This window comes from Caretta caretta, chromosome 4 (assembly GCF_965140235.1).
Source record: "Caretta caretta isolate rCarCar2 chromosome 4, rCarCar1.hap1, whole genome shotgun sequence".
NCBI lineage: Eukaryota > Metazoa > Chordata > Testudines > Cheloniidae > Caretta > Caretta caretta.
Genome location: NC_134209.1, coordinates 41,268,201 through 41,291,115, shown reverse-complemented (window position 1 = coordinate 41,291,115; position 22,915 = coordinate 41,268,201). Strand labels below are relative to the sequence as shown.

Below are 22,915 nucleotides of genomic sequence, written 5' to 3'. Positions count from 1 at the left end.
GTGGATTTTGACTGTTTATGGTCTGGAAAGACTGCAGTGAAAAGCCTTGTGTGCTTACAGTACACAGGTGTACAACAATGGGTAATGGAGAATGTGATTTAATGAGCAAGGGAGTTTTATAGTAACCTGGTGTCTGGTTTTCTTGCCTACAGAAATAATAAATGGAGTTAAGTCTGCTACATATGGTTTTGGTGAAAGCCAGGTGGTTCTCTGTTAACTAAAATTCCCCTCAGACATCTGAGAAACACAGAAGGAAGATTTGGAACAGTTTGTTGTGTTCAAGTGTAGGGACATTAAGTGATGAAATTAATCAATGGCAAATATTTCCAAAATGAAAGTCTGTTACATCCTAGTTAGTTTATAAGCTCCAAGGTCAACGTCATCAGTGTGGTACCATTCAACCTAAAATATTTTGTCTGATGCCCCATGTAAGTTATGTTTGACTTTATCCATGATTCATAACGAATGTTAAAAATTAATTTGTAAGAATTATAGCTGTCCTGATCTGGAGAGGCATTGAGTGGAAGTTACAGGTACCTACCAACTCTTTAAACAGAGTGAACTGCTTTTGAGTTGACATTGTCAGCTAGTAGCTTGATCCAAAGCCCATTGAAGCCAATGGGAGTCTTTTAATTGACTTCAGTGGAGTTTGGATGGAGCCAAGACCATTATCGTACAAAAGCATCATAGTTAGGAGGGAACAAGTGGCAGATAGCTACTGGAGGAGTTGATGTTTGTGCGATAAGATGCAAAGGTGGACGGAGAAACTGTTGTTGTGTTTTCTCCCTTTGAAAGAACATAGAGTCTGAGGTAGATTCTGCTGGTGAAAGCCGTCTTCGGTGTGTGGATTTTTATCTTGGAGCTAAATTGAGTCAATCAGCTGCCCAGCATCCCATGATTTGTAATCACAATCTTCAGTCCCTATGTCTGTCTAGACTGATCTCGTAAGGAACCCGACTATGAAAACCCAGGGGAGGCTTGGCCACATTTCAAACAATCTGGATGGGATTTTTGAAGGCAGTCAGTGTTGACGCGCCTATTAAAGCTTTACCAATAGCTAAAAACTACACCAGGAACAGACTTAGACCAACTCCAAGTTTTCTGAAAATCCCACCTACTGGATTTTGAGGTGAGTGGAAATTAAAAACATAACCCGGTAGCTATCACTTCAGTTGTACTCACTTCAAGGCCCAACAAATGCAAATTGCCAATGTTAATCAGTGCCTGTAATTTACAAAGATACGTTTTATTTTCAGTCAGTTTGGGAGGAAAGTTAACATTTCTTCAAAAACTTAAATTATAAGACAGTTAAGATGACACACAGTACGTTCGATAAGTTTCCATTAGAGCTTAGCGCAATATCTTCTCCTTGACACTTAGAGAGGATTTTTCAGGAGGATTTTCTTTAGAACAAGCTATGCAGTTATTGAACAATAAAGGAAATGGGTTGCTATAAATGATGTTTTAAGGCTATATTCACATCTCATATAGTCATCTGCACACCCGAAATTGTGCCTGAAATGTATGGAAAATGGTGCTCTCTGCTAACATAGTGCAGCTTGTAGAGTCTGTTAGTTACATCCCCAATTAATGAACTCCATGTGGGCAGAACCCTCCATCCTTGCTAACTGCCATTCACTTTGGTGACATTCTGCATGGATTCAGGGGTGAACCTACATAGAGCTCATTGCAAGATCAGGGACTTTGGCAGGAGGACTGAGAATCATGCAAAAAGATGACCCAACAGAGCAAGTTAAATGTTGTCTCCTCTACCAAAATGGAAGTGGACTGAACAAGCTCAGTAACCTTAAATACTTCTTTTAACCTTTTGCAGGGGGCTAGTGACAATTCAGTAGACGCCGTCAATCAAATCAGGCAGAGTAATCTTTAGAGGTGAGTGATGAACTCTTTGACTAGGGGTGGTTTGGAAGCTGAGCCATTATATGCTGTACACCAACAAAGTGAAAATGTAGCTGTTTATAGTATTAATCTTGCCTCTTGCTATAATGTTCATTTGTTTAACCCATTCAAGCATAGATAGTGGCATAATAATATTGTATACTGCAATACTGATGAAAGGTCCATTCACTACTTGTGAGACCAATGAAAATTCAGAGATCCACCTATTGGTACATGCCTGTACATTTGCATGTTGAAATGCACTGACCTGTGATATACCATCTGCACTAACAAAACTTCCATATGCCCAGTCCTAATTGCAAAATGATTAAAACCTGGGTGGGTCTTTCTTCTGGGGATGAAACAGATCCCTATTCTAACCAATTTACCTGAACCCTGAAGGGCTGTAACATGTTTTAACTGTCTTACCAAATCATATCTTGGTACAAAGTATGTTTTAATCCTTTTAGGATGAGCTAACCCAAGGTATGTCCCAATAAGAATTTGAAATTAGGACTTTAATGTCTTGCAATGTCATCCTTATGGACAGGGTGTGCAAGACTAGATACAGGTTTTTGTTGAAACCAGAAATAACTTTTATAAGATCATACATACATAATGATACATTGAGCTTACATTTAATTATTTTAAAAGGTCATAAGGCCTTTTGTCTTCTGGCTGTACCTTTTTGAAATATTACGGTTGTCTTCCTAGAACAATTAACTTTGCTTCTAACTTTCTTAAAGATAAGTTTGTCAAATTTAAAATTGATTTCAATGCTGATAATAAAGCTTTTTCATTTAAAAAAGGCTAGACAAGTGGAGAAATTCAACATTTCTCCATGGAGTTGTACATTTCTCACACCCAAAATGGATGACTAAAAGAAAAAGCCCAATATTCTGACAGATATTTATTCCATCTACAACTAACATTTTAGCTCTAAACGTTGTGTTGTAGTTTTCTAAGCAGTCTGGCAAGGACCTTGTACAGATGCAAGATTCAGTGGTCAGTTATATTTCAATGCATTAGCGCAATTGACTCACTTGTGCTGCTTAGATAGTAACAATTACTATCAGCACAGACTGTGGCCCATCCTGTCAATAGCAAAAGTGCCACTGACTTCAACAAGTTCATGCTGCAGATCGTAAAAGCACCTCCTTAGAGGTGCTCAATGGGAGTTAATAGTAGGCAGCATCGTGCTCATCAGCTGGTGTAAACTAGCTTAGTACTATGACAACCCATTGAATTACACACTAGCTGAGGATCTGGCCCTTTGTTTTCAGTCATAACCTCATGAAAAAAATCACACTAGTATTTAGGGCCAAACGATAGAAAATGTCAGGACACTGCTGATTTATCAATGGTCAAAGAACACACAGAGCTCACATACTGTATTTTAGCTTGAAAGCACAGCTGCTATTTACCTTGCAGCTGAACTCTGTAAATATAAGAAACATAAATACATTAGTAACCACACACATTTACACAACACAGTACTAGCAATATTAAGGGATGCAGTGCCTACTCTACATAACAGCCTTTTGTTAATATAGATACAGCAGAGTAAATGCTATTTGATACGTAACACACCCTTCTTTAAAAGTTAATGGCAGTAAAATAGCCAAAGTTCAGGTCCAGGCCTCAGTTGACTTCAGATTATGAAGTCAAACAAATCGCACAGCATATCATTATCATCAGTATGGCAAAACACAGAACAGCAGTTAATATTACCACTGTGAGTTGGAGATCTCTTCTGAAGACATTTAGCCACATTTGGCTCTCCCGCCCATTTAATAGGAGCATCTTTCAGGCATGGTACACTGTACCTTTATCACACACAAGTATGTGGACAAGGAATAATAGTAAAAACACCCAATATTAGCTTGAAGTTTGCATCCTTACAGACAATTTGCATTATTTTAAGTGGAGTTTCACTGGGATTTGCACAAAGCGGGCTAACTAGGTGATCACTGTCCATATTTTCCACTTTGGCCCACAGTTTTCTTTTAACTTGATGGGAATAGGATTAAAGGGAAAGAGAAATTGTATATGTTCTTTGCCAGTCTAGGGGTGTTGCTAATGTTCTTCAGAGCAGCGGCCTTTCCTCAAGCTCACATCATCTAATCCAATGTCCCCGGTTCTGCCTTTCCCTTTTTCACCTTTGAAAATAACCTGGGGAAGGAAATAAGACACAATCAGATGTAAACTTAAAACAACTTGACAAGAATGGCTACCTGTTCTGAAGGGTCCCAGCAAGAGCATGGTCAGTCCTAGCCTCAGGGAACTTAGAGACATATCCCTGGATGTTGGTATTTGTAATGGATAAAACACTTCCAGTGATCTATAGAAGTGTACTTACTCTACTGATGGAAGCAGTGTTCAGGGAGGAATCTCTGTCTCCAAAGATAGTGATCCTTCTCTTTACTGGAAGGAATGATTTAAATATATCTAATCCATTGCTTTAAAGATACCTCTAAAGAGCCATTTTATTTTTTGTAGTATTTTGAAAACATTTTCCCTTCCACATCGCAAATTGATCAGTTTGAACACTGGATGTATTATAAGCTGGATCTAGAAATAGTATCCCCTGTATAACATGTTCCAAGCTTCTGCAAAAATGTGCTAATCTAAGGCTTCCTACAACGTGATGTAGCAAATGCTGCGTATCTGTGTTTTAAACTAAAAATGCACCTAGTTTGAATGAGGGAGAGCTCAACAAATTTAAAGTAGGATGAAGAAGAGACTATAAGGTGAGAGGACCATGGCAGAATAATATGCTGTAGAATGTTCCCTAAAGCCAAACTGGTACTAAACTCTACCTGAGCCTGTTTATTTTAATCCATCCACAATCACTAGTATCTATCACCTGCACGGCTGCACTCAAAGACTGAACTGTTTTAACATGAGCAAACGTTATTTTGTCCATGGTCTGAAAATTAATCAAACATTCCAGCAAGATTCCCTCCTTAGATGGGAGAACCTGACACATGCATGCTCCTTAAAAAAAAACCAACAACAGGATATGTACACAGTGACCCTGTCAAAACTAGAATTTAGATAAATTCATGTAGGATTTTGCAATATTTTACTACAATCAGACTTTATTACTGATGTAGAAAAAGTCAATACAAAAGCATGATCTACTATCAATTCTGTAAAATAATTCTGGTGTTTACTACATTCCCTTTAGGCCTTTTGGATTAATGAGGGAAGTTCAAGCAAAAAGACAGTATGTATATTGGATATATTGGCTTAAATTTTCAGAAACAACAAATAGTTTTAGATGCCCACTGGAGGCACCTTAAAAAGACCTTTTTTTTTTTTTTCAGAAAGCGTCGGAGAGCCCATAGGGCTGTCAAGATGGGCATCCAAAAACTAGGGTACTGAAAATCATTACTCATATTTTAAAATATCAGCTATCTTGCAAATGCATCTTGTTGTTGGAGTTTCTGTGATAAAGGGGCTGTTTGCTGAGCTGTGATGTCGCCTTATTCTGAGAGCCTATAGACTATTTTTAAAAGAATAAGGAGAAAAGGAGCGGGTGTTTATAAATCCATCTCTAGGTGCTGTCGTCCTTGTTCACAAGTTCTAGTGACCTCCTATATTTGTTTAGTTTTTAGTCAGGCGGAATATTTTATATTGGTAATTAGTATTTTTACATATGATGGAGGAAAAATATGTCCCTGGTGTGACTCCACTGTCAGACATGAATTGGGCCCCTTTTATTTAGAAATAAAACATAGGCTGATACTAGACCTAGGAGATGCTAGCCCAATGCTTCAACCTCTTATATTGAAAACTGTATAGACAGCTATACTTACACTTTTGATGCCTGAGTCTTGCAAAGTTATTTGCGTTTGTCTCCAGCCGTGGCCACCATTTCTTCCCCAAACCGCTGGTCCATGAGCACCATTTTTTCTTAAAAACACTTGGAGTAGACCAGAGTGTAGTCCAGATATCTTATGCCTAAAGGACAGACACAAGTCCCCTGAATGACCTAACTGGCCAAGTGGCAAGACCAAACGTGCTCCTTTTCCCTCTTTGCCTTTGGGTTCAGAGATAGTCACATACTGTCCACCTGCAAAAGAAAAGGCAGCTCTTTTTAAATGTTTCCAAGCGAGGTCAGTACCCTTCACGTACAAAGATGCATGTATTTGATGTGCCATGAATCTTGCAAATTCCTGTCTCTTAGGGATTTCAAACTCCAGGACTTCTTAGAAATCACTGTTGCAAATGTGTTGCTGTGCTGCATTAGCTGTGGTAGAGGAGATTTAAATTTCCGTTACAAGTCATTGACTCTTTGACAACACTGCTGCATAGGAAATTTCACTCAGAAGCCTTAACGATAAACTAAGCCTCCTAAATATTATTCTAGATAGCAGTTATGAAATGACAAGTTTTAGGCATTCTCACTAATACATAAAAAGAAAAGGAGTAATTTTGGCACCTTAGAGACTAACACATTTATTTGAGCATAAGCTTTCATGAGCGACAGCTCACTTCATCGGATGCATGCAGCTCACAAAAGCTTATGCTCAAATAAATTTGTTAATCTCTAGGGTGCCATAAGTACTCCTTTTCTTTTTGCGGATACAGACTAACAGGGCTGCTACTCTGAAACCTGTCATTAATACATTTACATTATGAACAAACGGTAAAATTTTTGAAAAATCTCAAGTCCCATTTTCAGAGATGACTTAGGCATTGAGTAGCCTAAGTCTCATTGCACTCTCCGGTGAGTCTTCTGTTAGAATGATACTGTTCATGTGAACGTTGTGACATTGCACCCCATAATGCTTTATAGAAATATGTTTGAGTGTAAATATGGCATAATTGGAATATGTTTTTTGCTAGATATGCCATGTAACACATCTTTGCAAAGGTTATGTTCTACTGAATGTATTCATCCTATTTGTATGCATGTATCATTTTTATAGCTGAAGTTATGAGCGTTGGCTCTATGCTTGTATTTAAAGTGTTTGCTGTAGGAAGCACCTAAGGCAGCACTTGATCAACATAGTGTGAAGGTGTTATTCAAGTAATTGGGAGTACTTAGCTAACAATGGACCTTGATAGACACCAATCCACATCTGAACTTTCCTGGGAACGTTCAGACTAATGTGGGCAATGGCGTCGGGCTGTAGAGATCTGAGTCGTGCATGGACATGTGATTTGCCCATGTGACTCCAAAACTCCATCTTGTAGCTGTGATTCTACACAGGGGGAGAGAGGGGTTTCCACTCATGAGAGCGAGACTATATAAGCCCCTGGAAATCCCTCCATTTTGTCTTCAGTCTAGCCTGTAAAAGAAGCTTATTGGAACATCTCTGAGGGTGAGATTTACCTGCATTTAGTTTCCTACTGTATTAGGCTTAGACTTGTGGGTTTTTGATTTACTTTGTTCTGTCTGTTATTACTTGGAACCACTTAAATCCTACTTTTTATATTTAATAAAATCACGTTTTGCTTATTAATTAACCCAGAGCAAGTAATTAATTTTTGGGGGAGCAAACAGCTGTGCATATATCTGTCAGTGTCATAAAGGGTGAACAATTTATGAGTTTACCCTGTATAAGCTTTATATAGAGTAAAACTGATTTATTTGGGGTTTGGATTCCATTGGGAACTGGGTATCTGGGTGTTGGAGACAGGAGCACTTCTTAAACTGTTTTCAGTTAAGCTTCAGCTTTTGGAGGATGTGGTTCAGACCTGGGTCTGTGTTTGAAGCAGGCTAGCATGTCTGGCACAACCAGGCAGGGCACCGAAGTCCCAAGCTGCCAGGGAAAACAGGCGTAGAGGTAGTCTCCGCACATAAAGTGGCAGTCCGAAGGTGGTTTCTGTGACCCAACCCGTCACAAACGTCATTCAAAAACCCATTAATATCCCCATTCCTTTAGTGAGAGATACCTGCACATAAATATAATGCAATAAATGAAAACTAGAAGACCTCATGGCAGGACATTTGTAAAAGCCAAAATCAAACATGTAATCCCAACAAATTCTTCTAGTGCTCCTTTTTATGTAGACTGCTAAACTGTGATAAATGAGATTTTAGCTCTTCTAAAAATCCCATAACCATACCAAGAGGATTTTTTAAAAAAATTTGAACTGATTAAAGCTAGAGCAGGGTTTCAAAGTTGGAATGGGACCCTAGGGTAGGGGGAGGGAACACAATTTTTTTACAAATCTGAAATTACTAGAAAAAAATTACAAAACAATAATATCCAACTGAGAACTCCATGTTCTAACCATAAAACAAACAGCTTTGATATCACAGCAGAATGTCAAAATTCACTTTAAAGGTCTTAGCATTTTCAGGCTCTCAGACTTCAACAGCTCAGATTTCATGGAACATTTATGATTTACTATTTTTTCCATATTGTAGAGATATACAGAATTTACTTAATTATAATAGTTCAACCTTTTACTATGAAGTTTAGTCGCAGTTTTAGTCAAACTAGACTTGAATGTTTCTTGTTGAGTTTGATCATTAATGTTGCATAAATGTTTGTTCTAAGCAAAGCTATAATGATTTTCTTTAAAAATCATTTCTTTGCAAGAAAATATGAATGTGATTTTAACGATGTGCCAAAACAAAGCAAACAATTGAATTACAAGAAAAAAAGTCTATAATCTTCAGCAAAGCATTTAAGCATATGTTTAAAGTTAAGCATCTGCCTGAATTCCATTGACTTCTATGAGACAAATCACATGCTTAAATGCATTGCTGAATTGGCTATTCAGACAGGAACAGTCATGCAGTACACTCTACTTAAAAAAATGCTATGCTTTGTCTACATATCGTTTTTGGAACTGTACAATAAAATTGGTAGAAAAATTTCTGTTAGTTCAGTATGACTGTCTAGCATGGACACAGTTATACCAGGATAAAGGTGCTTATTATATTAGTACAAACACTTTAAACCAGTAGAACTGCATCCACTCTAGAGAGTTGCACAGATTTATCTAAATCAGTAGGAAAACATTTAATTATGACGAGATAACTGGCTCTGTGGATGAGGGGAAAGCAGTAGACGTGTTATTCCTTGACTTTAGCAAAGCTTTTGACACGGTCTCTCACAGTATTCTTGCCAGCAAGTTAAAGTAGTATGGGCTGGATGAATGGACTATAAGATGGATAGAAAGTTGGCTAGATTGTCGGGCTCAATGGGTAGTGATCAATGGCTCCATGTCTAGTTGGCAGCCGGTATCAAGCAGAGTGCCCCAAGGGTTGGTCCTGGGGCCGGTTTTGTTCAATATCTTCATTAATGATCTGGAGGATGGCATGGACTGCACCCTCAGCAAGTCTGCAGATGACACTAAACTGGGAGGAGAGGTAGATACGCTGGAGGGTAGGGATAGGATACAGAGCGACCTCGACAATAGGGATTGGGCCAAAAGAAATCTGATGAGGTTCAACAAGGAAAAGTGCAGAGTCCTGCACTTAGGACGGAAGAATCCCATGCACCGCTACAGACTAGGGACCGAATGGCTAGGCAGCAGTTCTGCAGAAAAGGACCTAGGGGTTACAGTGAACGAAAAGCTGGATATGAGTTGACAGTGTGCCCTCGTTGCCAAGAAGGCCAGTGGCATTTTGGGCTGTATAAGTAGGGGCATTGCAAGCAGATCGAGGGACATGATCTTTCCCCTCTATTCAACATTGGTGAGGCCTCATGTGGAGTACTGTGTCCAGTTTTGGGCCCCACACTACAAGAAGGATGTGAAAAAATTGGAAAGCGTCCAGCAGAGGGCAACAGAAATGATTAGGGGACTGGAACACATGACTTATGAGGAAAGGCTGAGGGAACTGGGATTGTTTAGTCTGCAGAAGAGAAGAATGAGGGGGGATTTGATAGTTACTTTCAACTACCTGAAAGGGGGTTCTAAAGAGGATGGATCTAGACTGTGGTAGCAGATGACAGAACGAGGAGTAATGGTCTCAAGTTGCAGTGGGGTAGGTTTAGGTTGGATATTAGGAAAAACTTTTTCACTAGGAAGGTGGTGGAATCTCCTTCCTTAGATATTTTTAAGGTCAGGCTTGACAAAGCCCTGGCTGGGATGATTTAGTTGGGGATTGGTCCTGCTTTGAGCAGGGAGTTAGACTAGATGACCTCCTGACATTCTATGATAATTAACTTCATAGAGTGTGTGTGTAGACCTTCACCTGTTTTCTACATACAAGGTAAACCTGAAGAAATAGCATAGCACCTTTAAAATGCAGCTTTTGGCAAACCACTTTAAAAAAACAACTAAATATCAGGGCTTTTGAAAGCCAACAAACAATTGGCCAGTTGCAAGAATAAATCTGTGAAATAACTGGGGTTTTGTTTGGTTGGTTTTAACAGTCTATAAGTAGCAGCAGTGTATGTGTATGAAGCTGGGGAACATAGAATGTAACTGGTAAAAAAAAAAAAAAAAAAAAGTATAAGAGTTCTAGCCAGCTAGCCAAGTGATATTTTTTAAACTGATGCTTTTCAAAACAACCCTTGAGTAAACAAAATTCATGCACTTTATAATCAAAAACTCATTGTAGGCCACACTTTGTTCGAGGACACAAGCATCTTAAACCTTATCTGTATGTCATGCTAAATTATGTCTTTTCGGAGCCACATGAGAAAAGAGTAGTGCTTAGGGGCACCATATAAAGTGTCTGGAAGGCATAATACCAATACAAGCCTGGAGGGGAAGTGTGGAGATCATGCTCCTTGCTACAACTGTTGAACAGTTTTAATCAGTACTGCCCCCAGTGCAGCCACCCTTCAAGGATGATGGCCCTGGCCTGACTCCATCAGATGAGGATGCCTCTATTGTAGTGCTGGAGGAAAGGACTTCCTGCACCCTCCCACCCACACTGAGGCTATGATTTAACTCATAGTATTTTACAACTGGGGAATGCATTTCTTTTCAGTGTCTACAATCCAATCACAAGGCATTCTGTCTATGATGTAATCCCATAGGGTCTAATGGAGAGCTAAAGGAGTGTGTTTAATCTCCATCCCTTTGGTGAGAGGGCTGAAGGGGAAGGCATGTTCAGGACTGTATGTTTAAAACAGAATTTCACCGTATAGCTCTCAATACTATGTGGAGACAGATTTGGTGGCAAAAATTGACTAGCTTCCAGCCTTGTTTTTTTGTCTAAACTCACTGTATTCTTTTTGTAAAGAGAGCAGATTCTCTGAGGTGTGTCAGTATGCCATGGTTCACTGCCCTGAGTGAATACTAATTGGGATCCAGAAAGAGCCTGTGATTTGTGACATGGTTCATTAGTGCCCTTTTTTGTTCCATTCAGCTCAATATTCCAAGGTCCCTTTTTGCTACCCAAGATGTACGCTGCAGATTTTGAAAAATCATATATAGTAAAAATCTACCCTCCTTCCCTTTTTACTAAAACAGTTTTCTTGTGTACATACTTTTGTAATATTTTATACTGGATTTCTGTAAACTTTGCTCTGACTTGGGAATGTTAAGGTAGAAACAGAGCTTTGTACAGTAGAGCCAAAATTATTTCCAGCTTTGCCCACAATTTTAGTATTACCATACAAATAATTATGGTGGAATGGCAATTTTAAAAATATCTCCTCATACCTTCGAACTATAAATTTTACTTCAAATAGGATAAAATAAATTGGGCCACATTCTAAGTTCTATTCTTTCCTCCTTAACTGAATAGGGAAAACACTTTACTGTTCCTTCATAAACATTCCTATTTAAAGGATACAGGCTAACAAAGAGCCAGCTCCCCAGTTGAAATATGTTGGTGTAGTTCCATTAAATTTTGGTAGCAGCCTCCCCCCCTACATTTAATGTGAGCAGAAGCAGGTCCTAAAACCATTGAGTTGTAGGCCATTTCTTAAACTACTGTAAATTAGCAAAGTTTTGAGAATTTCCTTCTGCTCAGATTAAATGTAATGGGAGCTCTGTCACCAACTTCAAAGGGAGCAAGCTTGGGTTCTTAAACTAAAACAGGTGTGACTAGACAAAGTTATTCTACCTGATGGATCTCTAAATGGTTCCCAGTGCAAATCATCATCTTTATCTTTGATCCATCCACACAGACCACTATCAAAGTTACAGCTGTGCACCAGGATACCTGCAAAAAACAGACCAGAAAGACACATCATAACAGTTCTTGATCCTTAGGGCTGGTGGACGACTGACCCACTTTTTGACTGGATAGAATTTACAAGCCTTACAAAAAATAAAGTGCAATATATTGAGCCATGCAAAAAGAAGCTCCAGCAATATTAACAAGTACTAGGCAAATAACAGTATCACTTAAGATACTATTTAGAGCACAAACCTGTGTTAATAAAATCCATGTTTGTAAAAAGAATGAGACCAATTAGTTGACGGGACAAAGTTAAAACACAGATGGTATAAAAACAGCTGATATGCAGGTATCCTGCAAAACTCTATCCTGAATAGAAAACTTGATAAGTACCTGGATCATCGTTCGCTTCATCCTCATCCGCACTAATCCCTCTTTCAATTTCAAATATTTCAAATAGATTATTGCTCACTCCAGGCTGTCGTGGTACTGTAAGAGAAAGTAATTTTTAAGGAAATGAATGAGGTAGATAAAAGTAGTCAATGACCTACTTCCTTATCTTTTATTAAAGGCAGAGAGAAAGCCTCAGGCTTAGGCTCTTCTTGATGAATTCATTATATTTAATTACATTTCACATGAAGATTCATAAACTTCCCGCCTCAGTGATTTATGCTGGAACATTTATCTGAGCTCTGTAAAAGGTGATTCAAAAAAAATTTTGTCCTTAAAATAGGATTTTCTCTGCAAATACATTTTCAAATAAATAAAACAATCAAATGTACTCTCTGCTAAAGCATCATCAGCACCAAGTCAGCGTCTCAAAGGTTCTGGATCCAACTTTCACTGATGGTAAGGGGAGTCTGATGTCACACATGTGAGAATCTGCAATAATACTCCATGCACCTGACTAGCATTTAGAAACACACAATTAGACATTGAACCATCTCACTACAAAAGATTAGAATAAAATTTGACAATCCCTAAATGATGAAGATCAGGATTATATTTTGGAATAGGTGATACGGTTTACAATACTGCTGCCTCGAGGATCAAACAGTAATCTGAAGAGATAATTGAGCATGCAAAAGAGAAAATGTGAAGTCAGATGTTTGTTTTAAACGTATTTCAGTTGAGTAAATCTACCAAAAAATCCAGGCTTCTGCCTCTGTGCTTTTTGTCCTCCTTTGCACTATTGGTTAAATTTATTCTATGCAAAAACCTAGTTTAATGTAGCAAAATAATAGAGCCAGGTCTTCTATTTACCAGAATTTCACTTAATACACATGCTGAGTACTGCTCAAGAATGGGACATTGAGGAACACTGGACAAATAAGTAACATAGCAACTTGCTCCCAGTCCCTCTCCCCCACTGCTGCTGCCTGGGGAACTGAATGATGTGCAATCTGGCAAAAGGGAGGAGAGGAGGCTAAGGAGGTAGCTCTGGGACTGGGTGATGGGTGGCTAAGGAGGTAGCTCCTCCCACCCATCACCCAGTCGCCGAGGACCTCCTTAGCCTCCTCTCCTCCCTTTCCCAAGGCTGCATATCATTCAGTTCCAATGCAGGAGATGTGGCATTTCCAAAGGACGATGTCACAACCTCTTGATTTGGTGCTTCCCAACCCTGAGAGCTAAGTACCATGTGCACCTGGGAGGAGGAGGAGGAGGGAAGAAGGATTAACCCCCAGCCAGGAGCACCAGAACCCCTCTGAACACTGACCCCAATACCACTGCCTTGCTTTGTGATCTTGGACAAGTCACTTATCCTCTCCACATTTTATTTTGCCTACCCAATAAGGATGTTGCAAGGCCTCACTAAAGAATATTAAGTGTCAGACTAAGTTCTTTGGGGGTGGGGACTGCCTATTCTGTGTTTGTACAGTACCTGTCATGGGGCACTGGTCTCTGCTCTACTACAATACAAATTATAATCACAGGCCTCCCAAGTGCCACACATTTCTCTTTAATGTGCCATTTGCCTCTGTTTTCTCAAACACTGCAAGGCAGCATGAGCCAAATGTCTCCAGGTCTCATCCTCAGGCACAAGGGAGAGAGAAGGGGCGGGATAGGCAGGCAGCCTTCCTGCTTAAGGACTTCCAGCACAACTGGAGCAGGAGAGAGAGTGCAGCTCCAGTCTGCACACCTGGCAAGACACTCACAATGGTCAGGTAACAGATGTCACTACAGTGTGAATCGTAGGAACTCGGGATATCCGTTCCTGCATCACCCTTGTGTCTCATTTTATGCACATCTCAACCCCTGCCATACTCTTTGCCTTCACTACACCCTTGTCCTATCTCCTCCAGTTACCTGACTCTCCACTGCTCTAGAGCCAAATGCCTCATTGACTTCCCCTCTTCCCCCGGCATGAAGGACTCAAAAATGGCGAGAGGTATTTTTCTGAAACTTTCCAAAAAAATATCTGGGCAGAGAGCATTGATAATTTCAGCCATAAAGAGATGTGTGTGAGAAAGTTAGGAGCAGTTAAAAAGGGGGAGTTTAGAATGGAAGCTGGAATTCAACCATAAACATAGCTGTCGCTATAATACAGGCTCTGTGCCCCAGTTGCTGCGCTCAGCTGTGTAACAACTACACAGAAAGGAAATAATGCCTTTGCCCATGAGGGATTCTTTGACTATGAAACTTGTAAAAGACAGGACTCCTTGAAATTAAAAAGGCCCTGGAGGGATTCATATTTGCAGAATATAGAATGGCTGCAATGACTGTTACTTACTTATACTGCCACTTAAATACACTGACCTTGAAATTCCAGACAGTTCCAGGGACCCTTATTATACTAAAGGTTCTCAGTGCTGCCTTGACTCAAGATATTCTGTAGCATTCTTCTAACCACATCTGTGTGCCAAATTTAGGTCTCCAGATACAGTACACAAATGTTGTGTCTGAAGGACAGCTGTAAGCTGTAGCTAACTAGATTATTGCACTCGTTACAGCTGAATTGAAAATTCCTCTTCCAGCCACACATATAGCACATCATTGATGACAGTAGCAATGCATTTCAGACTTGTCCTCAGATATTAAAGCTCCCTGTGGTGCTTAGAATATTTATGGTTTTATTTAATTATTCATGCCATCAAAACATAAAATAAGAACAAGATGCATGCTCGCAATTCAGTTTTAAAATAACTTCTAAACTGTACCAATAGGCTTTTTAGATGACTGAAAATAAAGATAAATTTAGGTGATTTAAGATTCTGACCAGAAATTAATATGGTTATTTCTATTAAATCACACCCAAACTGAGGAAGAAAACACTTTTTATCCAGAGTCTTTTTTGCACTGGAAGCAATGTGTAAATAACACTGTTGAATGTGTACTCTAACCTGTCAAATCCAGGGAACTGGAAAACACTCCGTAATATAAACAGAATCTTAAATCAGGATCAAATAGTTTTTATAATATATGATTACAACTTTTGGAATTTGAACAAAATAACCAGGTAATGATAAGAGCTTGACCAAACACAAATACGTCCTTTAACGGTAACAAATTACATGTTATGAATAAGATATTTTTAATCCTTGTACGCAACATTCATGTATGTTAATAATCAAGCAAGCTCCGCACGCACCAGGACCCACGAACTCAAGGGGGCACTAGACCCTGCTATAAAAAGAGACATAAAACCTGCAGACATATCTCCACGATTACGATGATCGATCACAACACATGGGTTCTATACATACCGATCACAGGTGATATACCTCATCTAGTGCAATAAATGGCCCAGTAACAACTGTGTGGGTGAAATGAGACAATCACTACACTCTTGAATGAACTCTCACAGAAAAATAAAAGACAAAAACACCATATCACTTGTGGACAAATACTTTTCACAAAACAATCACACCATATCTGACCTCTCAGTCCTCATCTTCAAAGGAAACCTGCACAACACCTTCAAAAGACAGCCCTGGGAGTGTAAATTCATAATTTTGTTATACACTAAAAATCATGAACTCAATAAAGACACTAGATTTATGGCTCATTACAAATTCCTAGAACCCACTAACTCACCTTTCTTTTGTGACTGCAGAGGTGTCAGCTGCCCACTTCACCTTGAATGGTCACTTGCAACATGTTAACTCCTTATGCTAATCAATCTGTTCCACCTTGTATTTAGCTGTGACACTCTGAGTACCTTTCCCAGGTCTGAAGAAGAGCTCTGTGTAAGCACTTAAGCTTGTCTCTCTCACCAACAGAAGTTGGTCCAATAAAAGATATTACCTCACCCACCTTGTCTATTAATCAAACAAAAGGTTAAAAAAAAATCTGCAGTAAACTGGATATTTTCCTTTATATTTCGGTCATCTTTAAGAACAGTTATTTTTCTTATTATTTTCTTCCATTGTAAATTCTTTAGCATTAGGAATGTGTCTGTCCATTTGTAAAGTAATGTAGGTCATGTTCTTATACTCTCACTCATGTTGAATAGCACCTCCTCCACAAATAGTCCCAATGACTTCAGTGTGACCGTTTGCAGAGCAAGGTATAGTGTAAGTAAGAGTATTAGAATTTGGCCTTTTCATCTATAGCGCAATACATCATTTTTAATAATAGTTTTCGCTATTTTGTTTTTAACGTCTGTTTTGCTTATACATTAATTTTCTTTAGCTTTAACATTACAAAAAAGCCCATATAAAAGCTCTACATACCCTGAAAATAGTTAATATTTATGCTATTGCGTGGTTAGTGTAAGTCTAATATACAAATGGAGATAATCATTAACCTCAGCAAGCCAACAAACCAAAATGGAAAAGCTCCAGAAAAGACTCTGAGCCCCTGTTGTGAACAAAGACCTACTCCTTCCCCAAAACCCTATCCAACAAATGGCATTTGCAGCATGCCCATGTTATTGAGTACAGGCTATTTCAGACCAAAGAGGGGAGCAAGTTTCAGAGTCCTGGGGCCCTCACTGAGAATACCCTGCTCTTCTTTTATAATGAGGGTGATCCAGCTTGAACTCCTCTTCCTACTGGAGCTATGGCAGTAGGACACCGGGAAAGAGATGGTCTCTCAGATAGGCAAGTTTAGCAGTAATGCCTACACAAAAGGTTTAAGATCCATTTCAGTTAGGTGTTTAAGCACCTGCCTAACTTGAAGCATGTGACTAGTGTGATGGATTTTTGTTGAATCAGGGACTTATCAATTGGCAGTAAAATTCCCATTAAGGATTTTTAAGAATTTGTATTAAAAAATTCTAATCGCTACACAGAGCATTACAATCAGAAGTGAATCAGTTTGAAAGATACCACAGAAGTGTTTTTAAATGAAATAAAACAGAATAACTAACTATCAAAGAGGGAGTCTGCTGAAAGTCCAGTGACAAAGTAGTATAGAACTAGAGTTGGATAAATAGTGAAAAATAAATTTTCAAGAAAATGCAATTGAATAAAAACTGCAAATTTGCTTTGGCAGCCAGAGATCCATTTTATGTGCTATTCAGACTCAGGAGCTGGGGCCTGTCTTGGAAGTTCATTGGGCTTCACACCAGTGGATGGAGCAGCACTGACATCTTATAAGAGAAATTTTCCATGAGCGTTTCCATAGGAGGAGAGATTAAAAAAGACTGGGACTTTTCAGCTTGAAAAAGAGCTGACTAAGGGGGAATATAATAGAGGTCAATAAATTATGAATGGTGTGGAGCAAGTGAATAAAGAAGTATATTTACCCCATTACATACACATGAAGCAGGGGTCACACAATGAATTAATAGGCAGCAGGTTTAAAACAGCCATAAGGAGGTACTTCACGAAGCGCACAGTAAACTTGTAGAACTATTACCAGGGGGATGTTGTGAAGGCCAAAGGTATAACTGGGTTCAAAAAAAGAGTTAGATAAATTCATGCAGAATAGGTCCATCAATGGCTATTAGTCAAGATGGTCAGGGACACAACCCCAGCCTCTGATTGCCAGAAGCTGAGAGTGGACGACAGAGGATGGATCACTCAATACATTGCTCTGTTCTGTTCACTCCCTCTGAAGCATCTGGCGTCGGCCACTGTCAGAAGACAGGATATTGGACTCAATGTATGATTTTGTCTGACCCAATATGTTCTTATCACCCTACCATCTTTCCTCTGCTAGCCAGAATCCAAGGGCAACTGAATGGCCCTGTAATTTCCCTCTTCTTTCCTAGCACTCTATAAAGGGATGTATAGTGGGGAGGGATTTGAGAATACAAGCACATTGCCTACAAACTTCTAGATCTTATGCACCTGCTGATTGTTGGTTACAATTGCAATGGGTCAGTTCAGGGAAACTCTCTCTTTTCAGATACATTTATTATCTTGTTCCCATTCACTTCCCTGAGCTTGCCCCATCAGCCAATATGATGCAGTGTCACTTCATCCCATGCTATCAGTACCCAGGACCAGTATTGGTGAACTCCCTGTCCTATTTTGATAAACTGTAACCATTTAACATAACAAAGTTCACCCTGTTAGCATTATCTTTTGCAGCTTTTCTTCCACACATTGTAACCCCTCCTCCCCCTACCTCAGGGCAGCAGTTTAGGGAGACTGGCCAGCAGTCCATGGCAGTAAGACTCTGCAATAGCCATGTTCCCATGGGAGGGAATGGAGAGTATTTTCTGATGTCCCTGAGTTATGCAGGTGCCCTGAGAGCTGTAGGACATTCTGGCAGATCTTTGTGCCTTCCGAGGTTAGGAGAGTCATGCCCACTGCCTGCTACATGGAGACCCTTATCATTTTGCCCACCCCACTTGCAGAATGAATTGCAGGAAATCTCACATGTGAGATGATAGTTTCCTGACCCTAACACAGGTTTTCTAGCTTTACAGGGCAAAGTGGTCCCCAAGTCACTAAATGAAATTCCACTTCCAGTCCCTGTTTACCATATAGACATGAACATTCATGTATAGCAAATTTAATAGAACTATGTATAATTTAGGGCCCCAGATAAAGATTTCTCCAAAACTTCTTCCAAAAGACCCCTCCTAATGTTAATTTCACGACCTTGAGAATGCTTTAAAAATGCTTTTCAGTGCTGCACTCTAATGAAAGGAATGTGCATTCATATCCAGCAAACAAGGGAGCTACCATACAAGACACAGGAATCTTAACATGGTCCATGTGTACTCTTCTTTCCTAAGACCGCTACGTATGCTGAGTGGAGATCCTGGGAGAAAGAATTTGCCACAATTATTTCTTGTCAGCTTTCCAAACCTTTCGTGTGTACTTTACTTAGCATATCAGTGTAGTTTTCACTTTACTTCAACTGCTAGATAAGATTGTTAAATATAAACTTGACTTCTTCTTAGAAGATTCCATGAACTATATACACTGAATGGTATTTCTCAAGGAGGCTGTGTAGTAGAAGTACATAGTTGGGTGAGCCAATACACTAATTTTACAGCATTCCTCAAGTTATTGAGTAAAGTTCTTCATAAAGGGATGGGAAGAGAGGGGAGATTTTTTTTTACCAGATACATAAGACCGATTCTCACGCTGCCTTTTAATCTTGAAAAAGTCTTGTTACTTCTCTAATCTGTTCACCAATGGCTAAATTTGGGAAGCTGAGGTATGGTGAGTATATTTTGGGGTTATTCATGATTATGGCCACCTCAGTTTTTTGGCAATTTCAATAACAAAAAAGAAATTGAGAACTGAAGCACAGCTTCATATCGTTATTAATAATAATAAAATATAATGCAGTTTAAACGTAGCTGATTCCATACTGGAGCAATTATGCATGCAATTCCCATTTGCCAATAAATGTAATTGAGAAATAGATATGAAAGTTCCATACTTAAAGCAAATTAAATGTGGTTAAACTCTTAATTCAAAAAATTAAAAAATAAAAAGAGGAACAGTTACGAGGTCTCCAGTGCTCACATATATTAGAAATAGCTAAAAGAAAGCTAAACAGTCAGGGGCTAGATCATGGCCCTCGGTCCCTGAACCACTTTGACAGCACCTTCCTATTTTGCTCCAAGCAGGAGAGGAGATTGGTGTGTCTGGGGTTGAGGCAGGAGGGGGGAGAGGGGAAGGGGCAGAGGTCAGACTGGAGGAGATGTACATCATCTTACCCCACCACAAGCCACCCTACCTGCCCATGGTGTGTTACCTAAAATTCTGCGACCTGAGGCCACATTAACTTTCGCTTAGGGAACGCCCCCTGCTAAGCAAAACTCTTTACGGAGGGTTTCCAGTGGCAGCTGCTGGTAGTCATAACTGGCAGTGCAGCTGTATTGCATATTAGCAAGCATCTGGGGGACAGAGAGTCTCTTCGTGGACAGCTTTGTGCTTCTGGCAGATTTCTTGAGAGCCTGGAAGGTCTGCAGGCTTTTGGGTGGAGAGGAACATGATGATTTTGGGAAAACTCTTGCAGTCTCTCCCATTCTTGTGTACCATTATACGTAGGAGAGGGCAACATGGCCCTAATTCAAGTAGAGCCCAATTCTGTATTCTTCAGGCAGGTATAATGTCCACTAACTTCTTTAACCTAACTCTTGTTACTTATATTGACGTGCACTTTGAACAATTCTACGTTTATACAAGACAAGACATGTCCTGTTAAATCTCTTCAAAAATTGAACTGCTTTTCTTTCAGCAAACAGATCTAGAAGATGAACAATGGCTATACAATCAGTATGAGTCACAGATAGACCATCATGAACAGCAAGCACAAGCTTGAAAGAATCGGGTGTGAACAGAAAATTGCATGGAAGAATTTTGGAAGTATGTGATTTACCCATTATGTAAAGGATTCAGGCCCTATGACTCAGCTCCAGATGCCACATAACAATGAAACATCTATTTTCATAAAAAACATAAAGCCAAACTCATTTTTAAAAGGTATCAGAATAATTGTGCCAAACTAATCCAAATAATGTAACTCCACTGACATCAGTGGCTGAGGGTCTACATTCATTACCTTTAGCACTGTCTCATTTAAATAGATTAAAGGATTACATAACCATACTTGCTGCACCTTCTAAGGCCTTTTCAGTCTTAAGAAGAGGGCCCCAAAAATTCATTAATATAAAACAAGCTTTTTTATAAAAATGGGAATTGAATATCCAAATCTTTTAGGTGGCTTTGAAAATCTCAACCTTAAAAACTAATAAAGTCTGCTCATTAAGAGCCTTATCCAAAGTCCATTTTAGTCAACGGAAAGATGCCTACATACTTCAGTGGGCTCTGGATCAGATCCTAAATAGCTGAATATTAACCCCGTGCTACATTCCAGCAAGTTTTCATTCACGCTGTGTCAATATCAGGAAAAGATTAACCTTGCTGCCAGATGCCATTGCCTCATCTGACAAAGTGGTTCAGAAGATAAGAATAGCAAGTTCATGAACAAAACCCAAACTACTGTCTTGTTTTGTTTCTGACGGTGAGATAGTCCTTTTTTAGTCCTGTAGTAAATACTGGTAAATGAGTAAAATACCAAAGTAATCTAAAACCTTTCCAAAAAAACGACCACATTATCTAAATATCAGTCTAACCTACACCAGTCGGTGATCTCTGTCATCATTTAGTAGACTAATGAAAATTACAGTGGTCCGAATGACCGTGCTAAGCAACGGATTCAGGGACATTTTGCTAGGGATATTTCAGAGAATTTCACCTCATGTATGGGGCAGGAAGCCAGAGAAGCAGAGACATGGCTGAGAATAGATTTAGGAAAAATAAATGAAGGGAAAAAAAAGAAAACAACCTGAAATGTATGTTTGTTTTCTACAAGAATATTACCAGGCACATTGTCTTTGCTGATCTGATCAGTAATATGCTGAGGCACCATGAATTCATTGCTGGATATAGTCAAATGGTGCTGAGGCATCACTCTCCTTTACTGTGTGCCCCATATCCTGCCACCTACTGAAGCCCCTTCCTCCCATCCAAGTATAATATACCAAAAACGTCACCCACCTTTTGGTGGTGGTCAGCTGAGCTCCCAGAAAGGGCCATCATTTGCAACATTAAGCTATCATTCAGCTGCAGCACTAACTGTTGGAAACAAGGAGACATTATACTGAAGAAGTTACTTCCTCAAGCCCTTTAGGTAGTGCATGCACAGCTAGAAAGCCAAGTCACAATCTCCCTCGATCAGCAATGGCTACCCACCCCAGGGAATAAACCAGCCTGAAGGTCCAAATTTAAAAGCTGCTATCAGACAAAGACAGAACAGGATTGGACAATATGCCCAGTACTGCCCCCTAGCCTGTGCCACAAAGCACCACATCTCCCTGTTTCCCATTTTTTATGACTGCCCCACTGCAGTATTATTGTGAGCCCTCAGCCATGTACTGAGGAGGAACTAGTCTAACAAAGCCAGCACAGTTCCTGGAAATAGTTTACTACACTCAGTTCAGTCCTGCATTACATTCAGTGAGGAGGCTGACCTTAGTAGCATCCACCAAATCATCCCCTTCCAGGTGTACAATGATGGTTCCAACATGTCTGCATTGCTGCTGTGGAGCCAATGAAGCGTGCAAGAGTTGATCTTTTTCATGCCCCCTCAGGTCCCACCTGGGGAGCGACAGGGACCTCAGTGCAATTCACTCTTCCCTGGTGACATCTAGCAGCGAGCCAACTACAAAAGGAACAGCTTCTGTTGCCAGACATGGGTATCAATCACGGTCATCGGTAGGACTTAAGCATATGGATGCTAGCCAAGGTGAATCATGGGTGGCTTACCAGAAAATCTGCTGGAGTGTTAGAAACAGCTTTAGCAGGAAATTTTAAGATGTTTATAAGTTTTTAAAACTTCAATACCATATCAAATGGAATTAGCAATGAAGAGAAATTATAAAGAGCTTAGGTTTCAGAGTAGTAGCCATGTTAGTCTGTATTCGCAAAAATATTCACTTCTGAGCTGTAGCTCACGAAAGCTCATGCTCAAATAAATTTGTTAGTCTCTAAGGTACCACAAGTACTCCTTTTCTTTTTATAAAGAGTTTATTTGACCATAACTTTTTAGTTA

General features: G+C 39.5%; 1 protein-coding gene and 1 long non-coding RNA gene across 4 annotated transcripts in view; one reads left to right on the top strand and one right to left on the bottom strand.

Annotated features, from left to right (window-relative positions):
• Positions 1-1,227: 1,227 nt before the first annotated feature.
• Positions 1,228-22,915, bottom strand: part of NPNT (nephronectin) — a 94,944-nt gene continuing 73,256 nt past the window's right edge. For all 3 annotated transcript variants that reach the window (XM_048846653.2, XM_048846650.2, XM_048846651.2), the window contains 4 exons: positions 12,341-12,436; positions 11,891-11,989; positions 5,721-5,977; positions 1,228-4,071 (listed from right to left, as the gene is read on the bottom strand). In XM_048846653.2, coding sequence (XP_048702610.2) covers positions 3,976-4,071; positions 5,721-5,977; positions 11,891-11,989; positions 12,341-12,436 — 548 coding nt within the window. In that variant the 3' untranslated portion in view covers positions 1,228-3,975. The remainder of the gene's footprint in view (positions 4,072-5,720; positions 5,978-11,890; positions 11,990-12,340; positions 12,437-22,915) is intronic.
• On the top strand, positions 4,787-22,894 carry LOC125635247 (uncharacterized). The gene is made up of 3 exons (XR_007356187.2): positions 4,787-5,128; positions 5,229-5,279; positions 20,540-22,894. It is a non-coding gene; the product is annotated as an uncharacterized LOC125635247 (long non-coding RNA).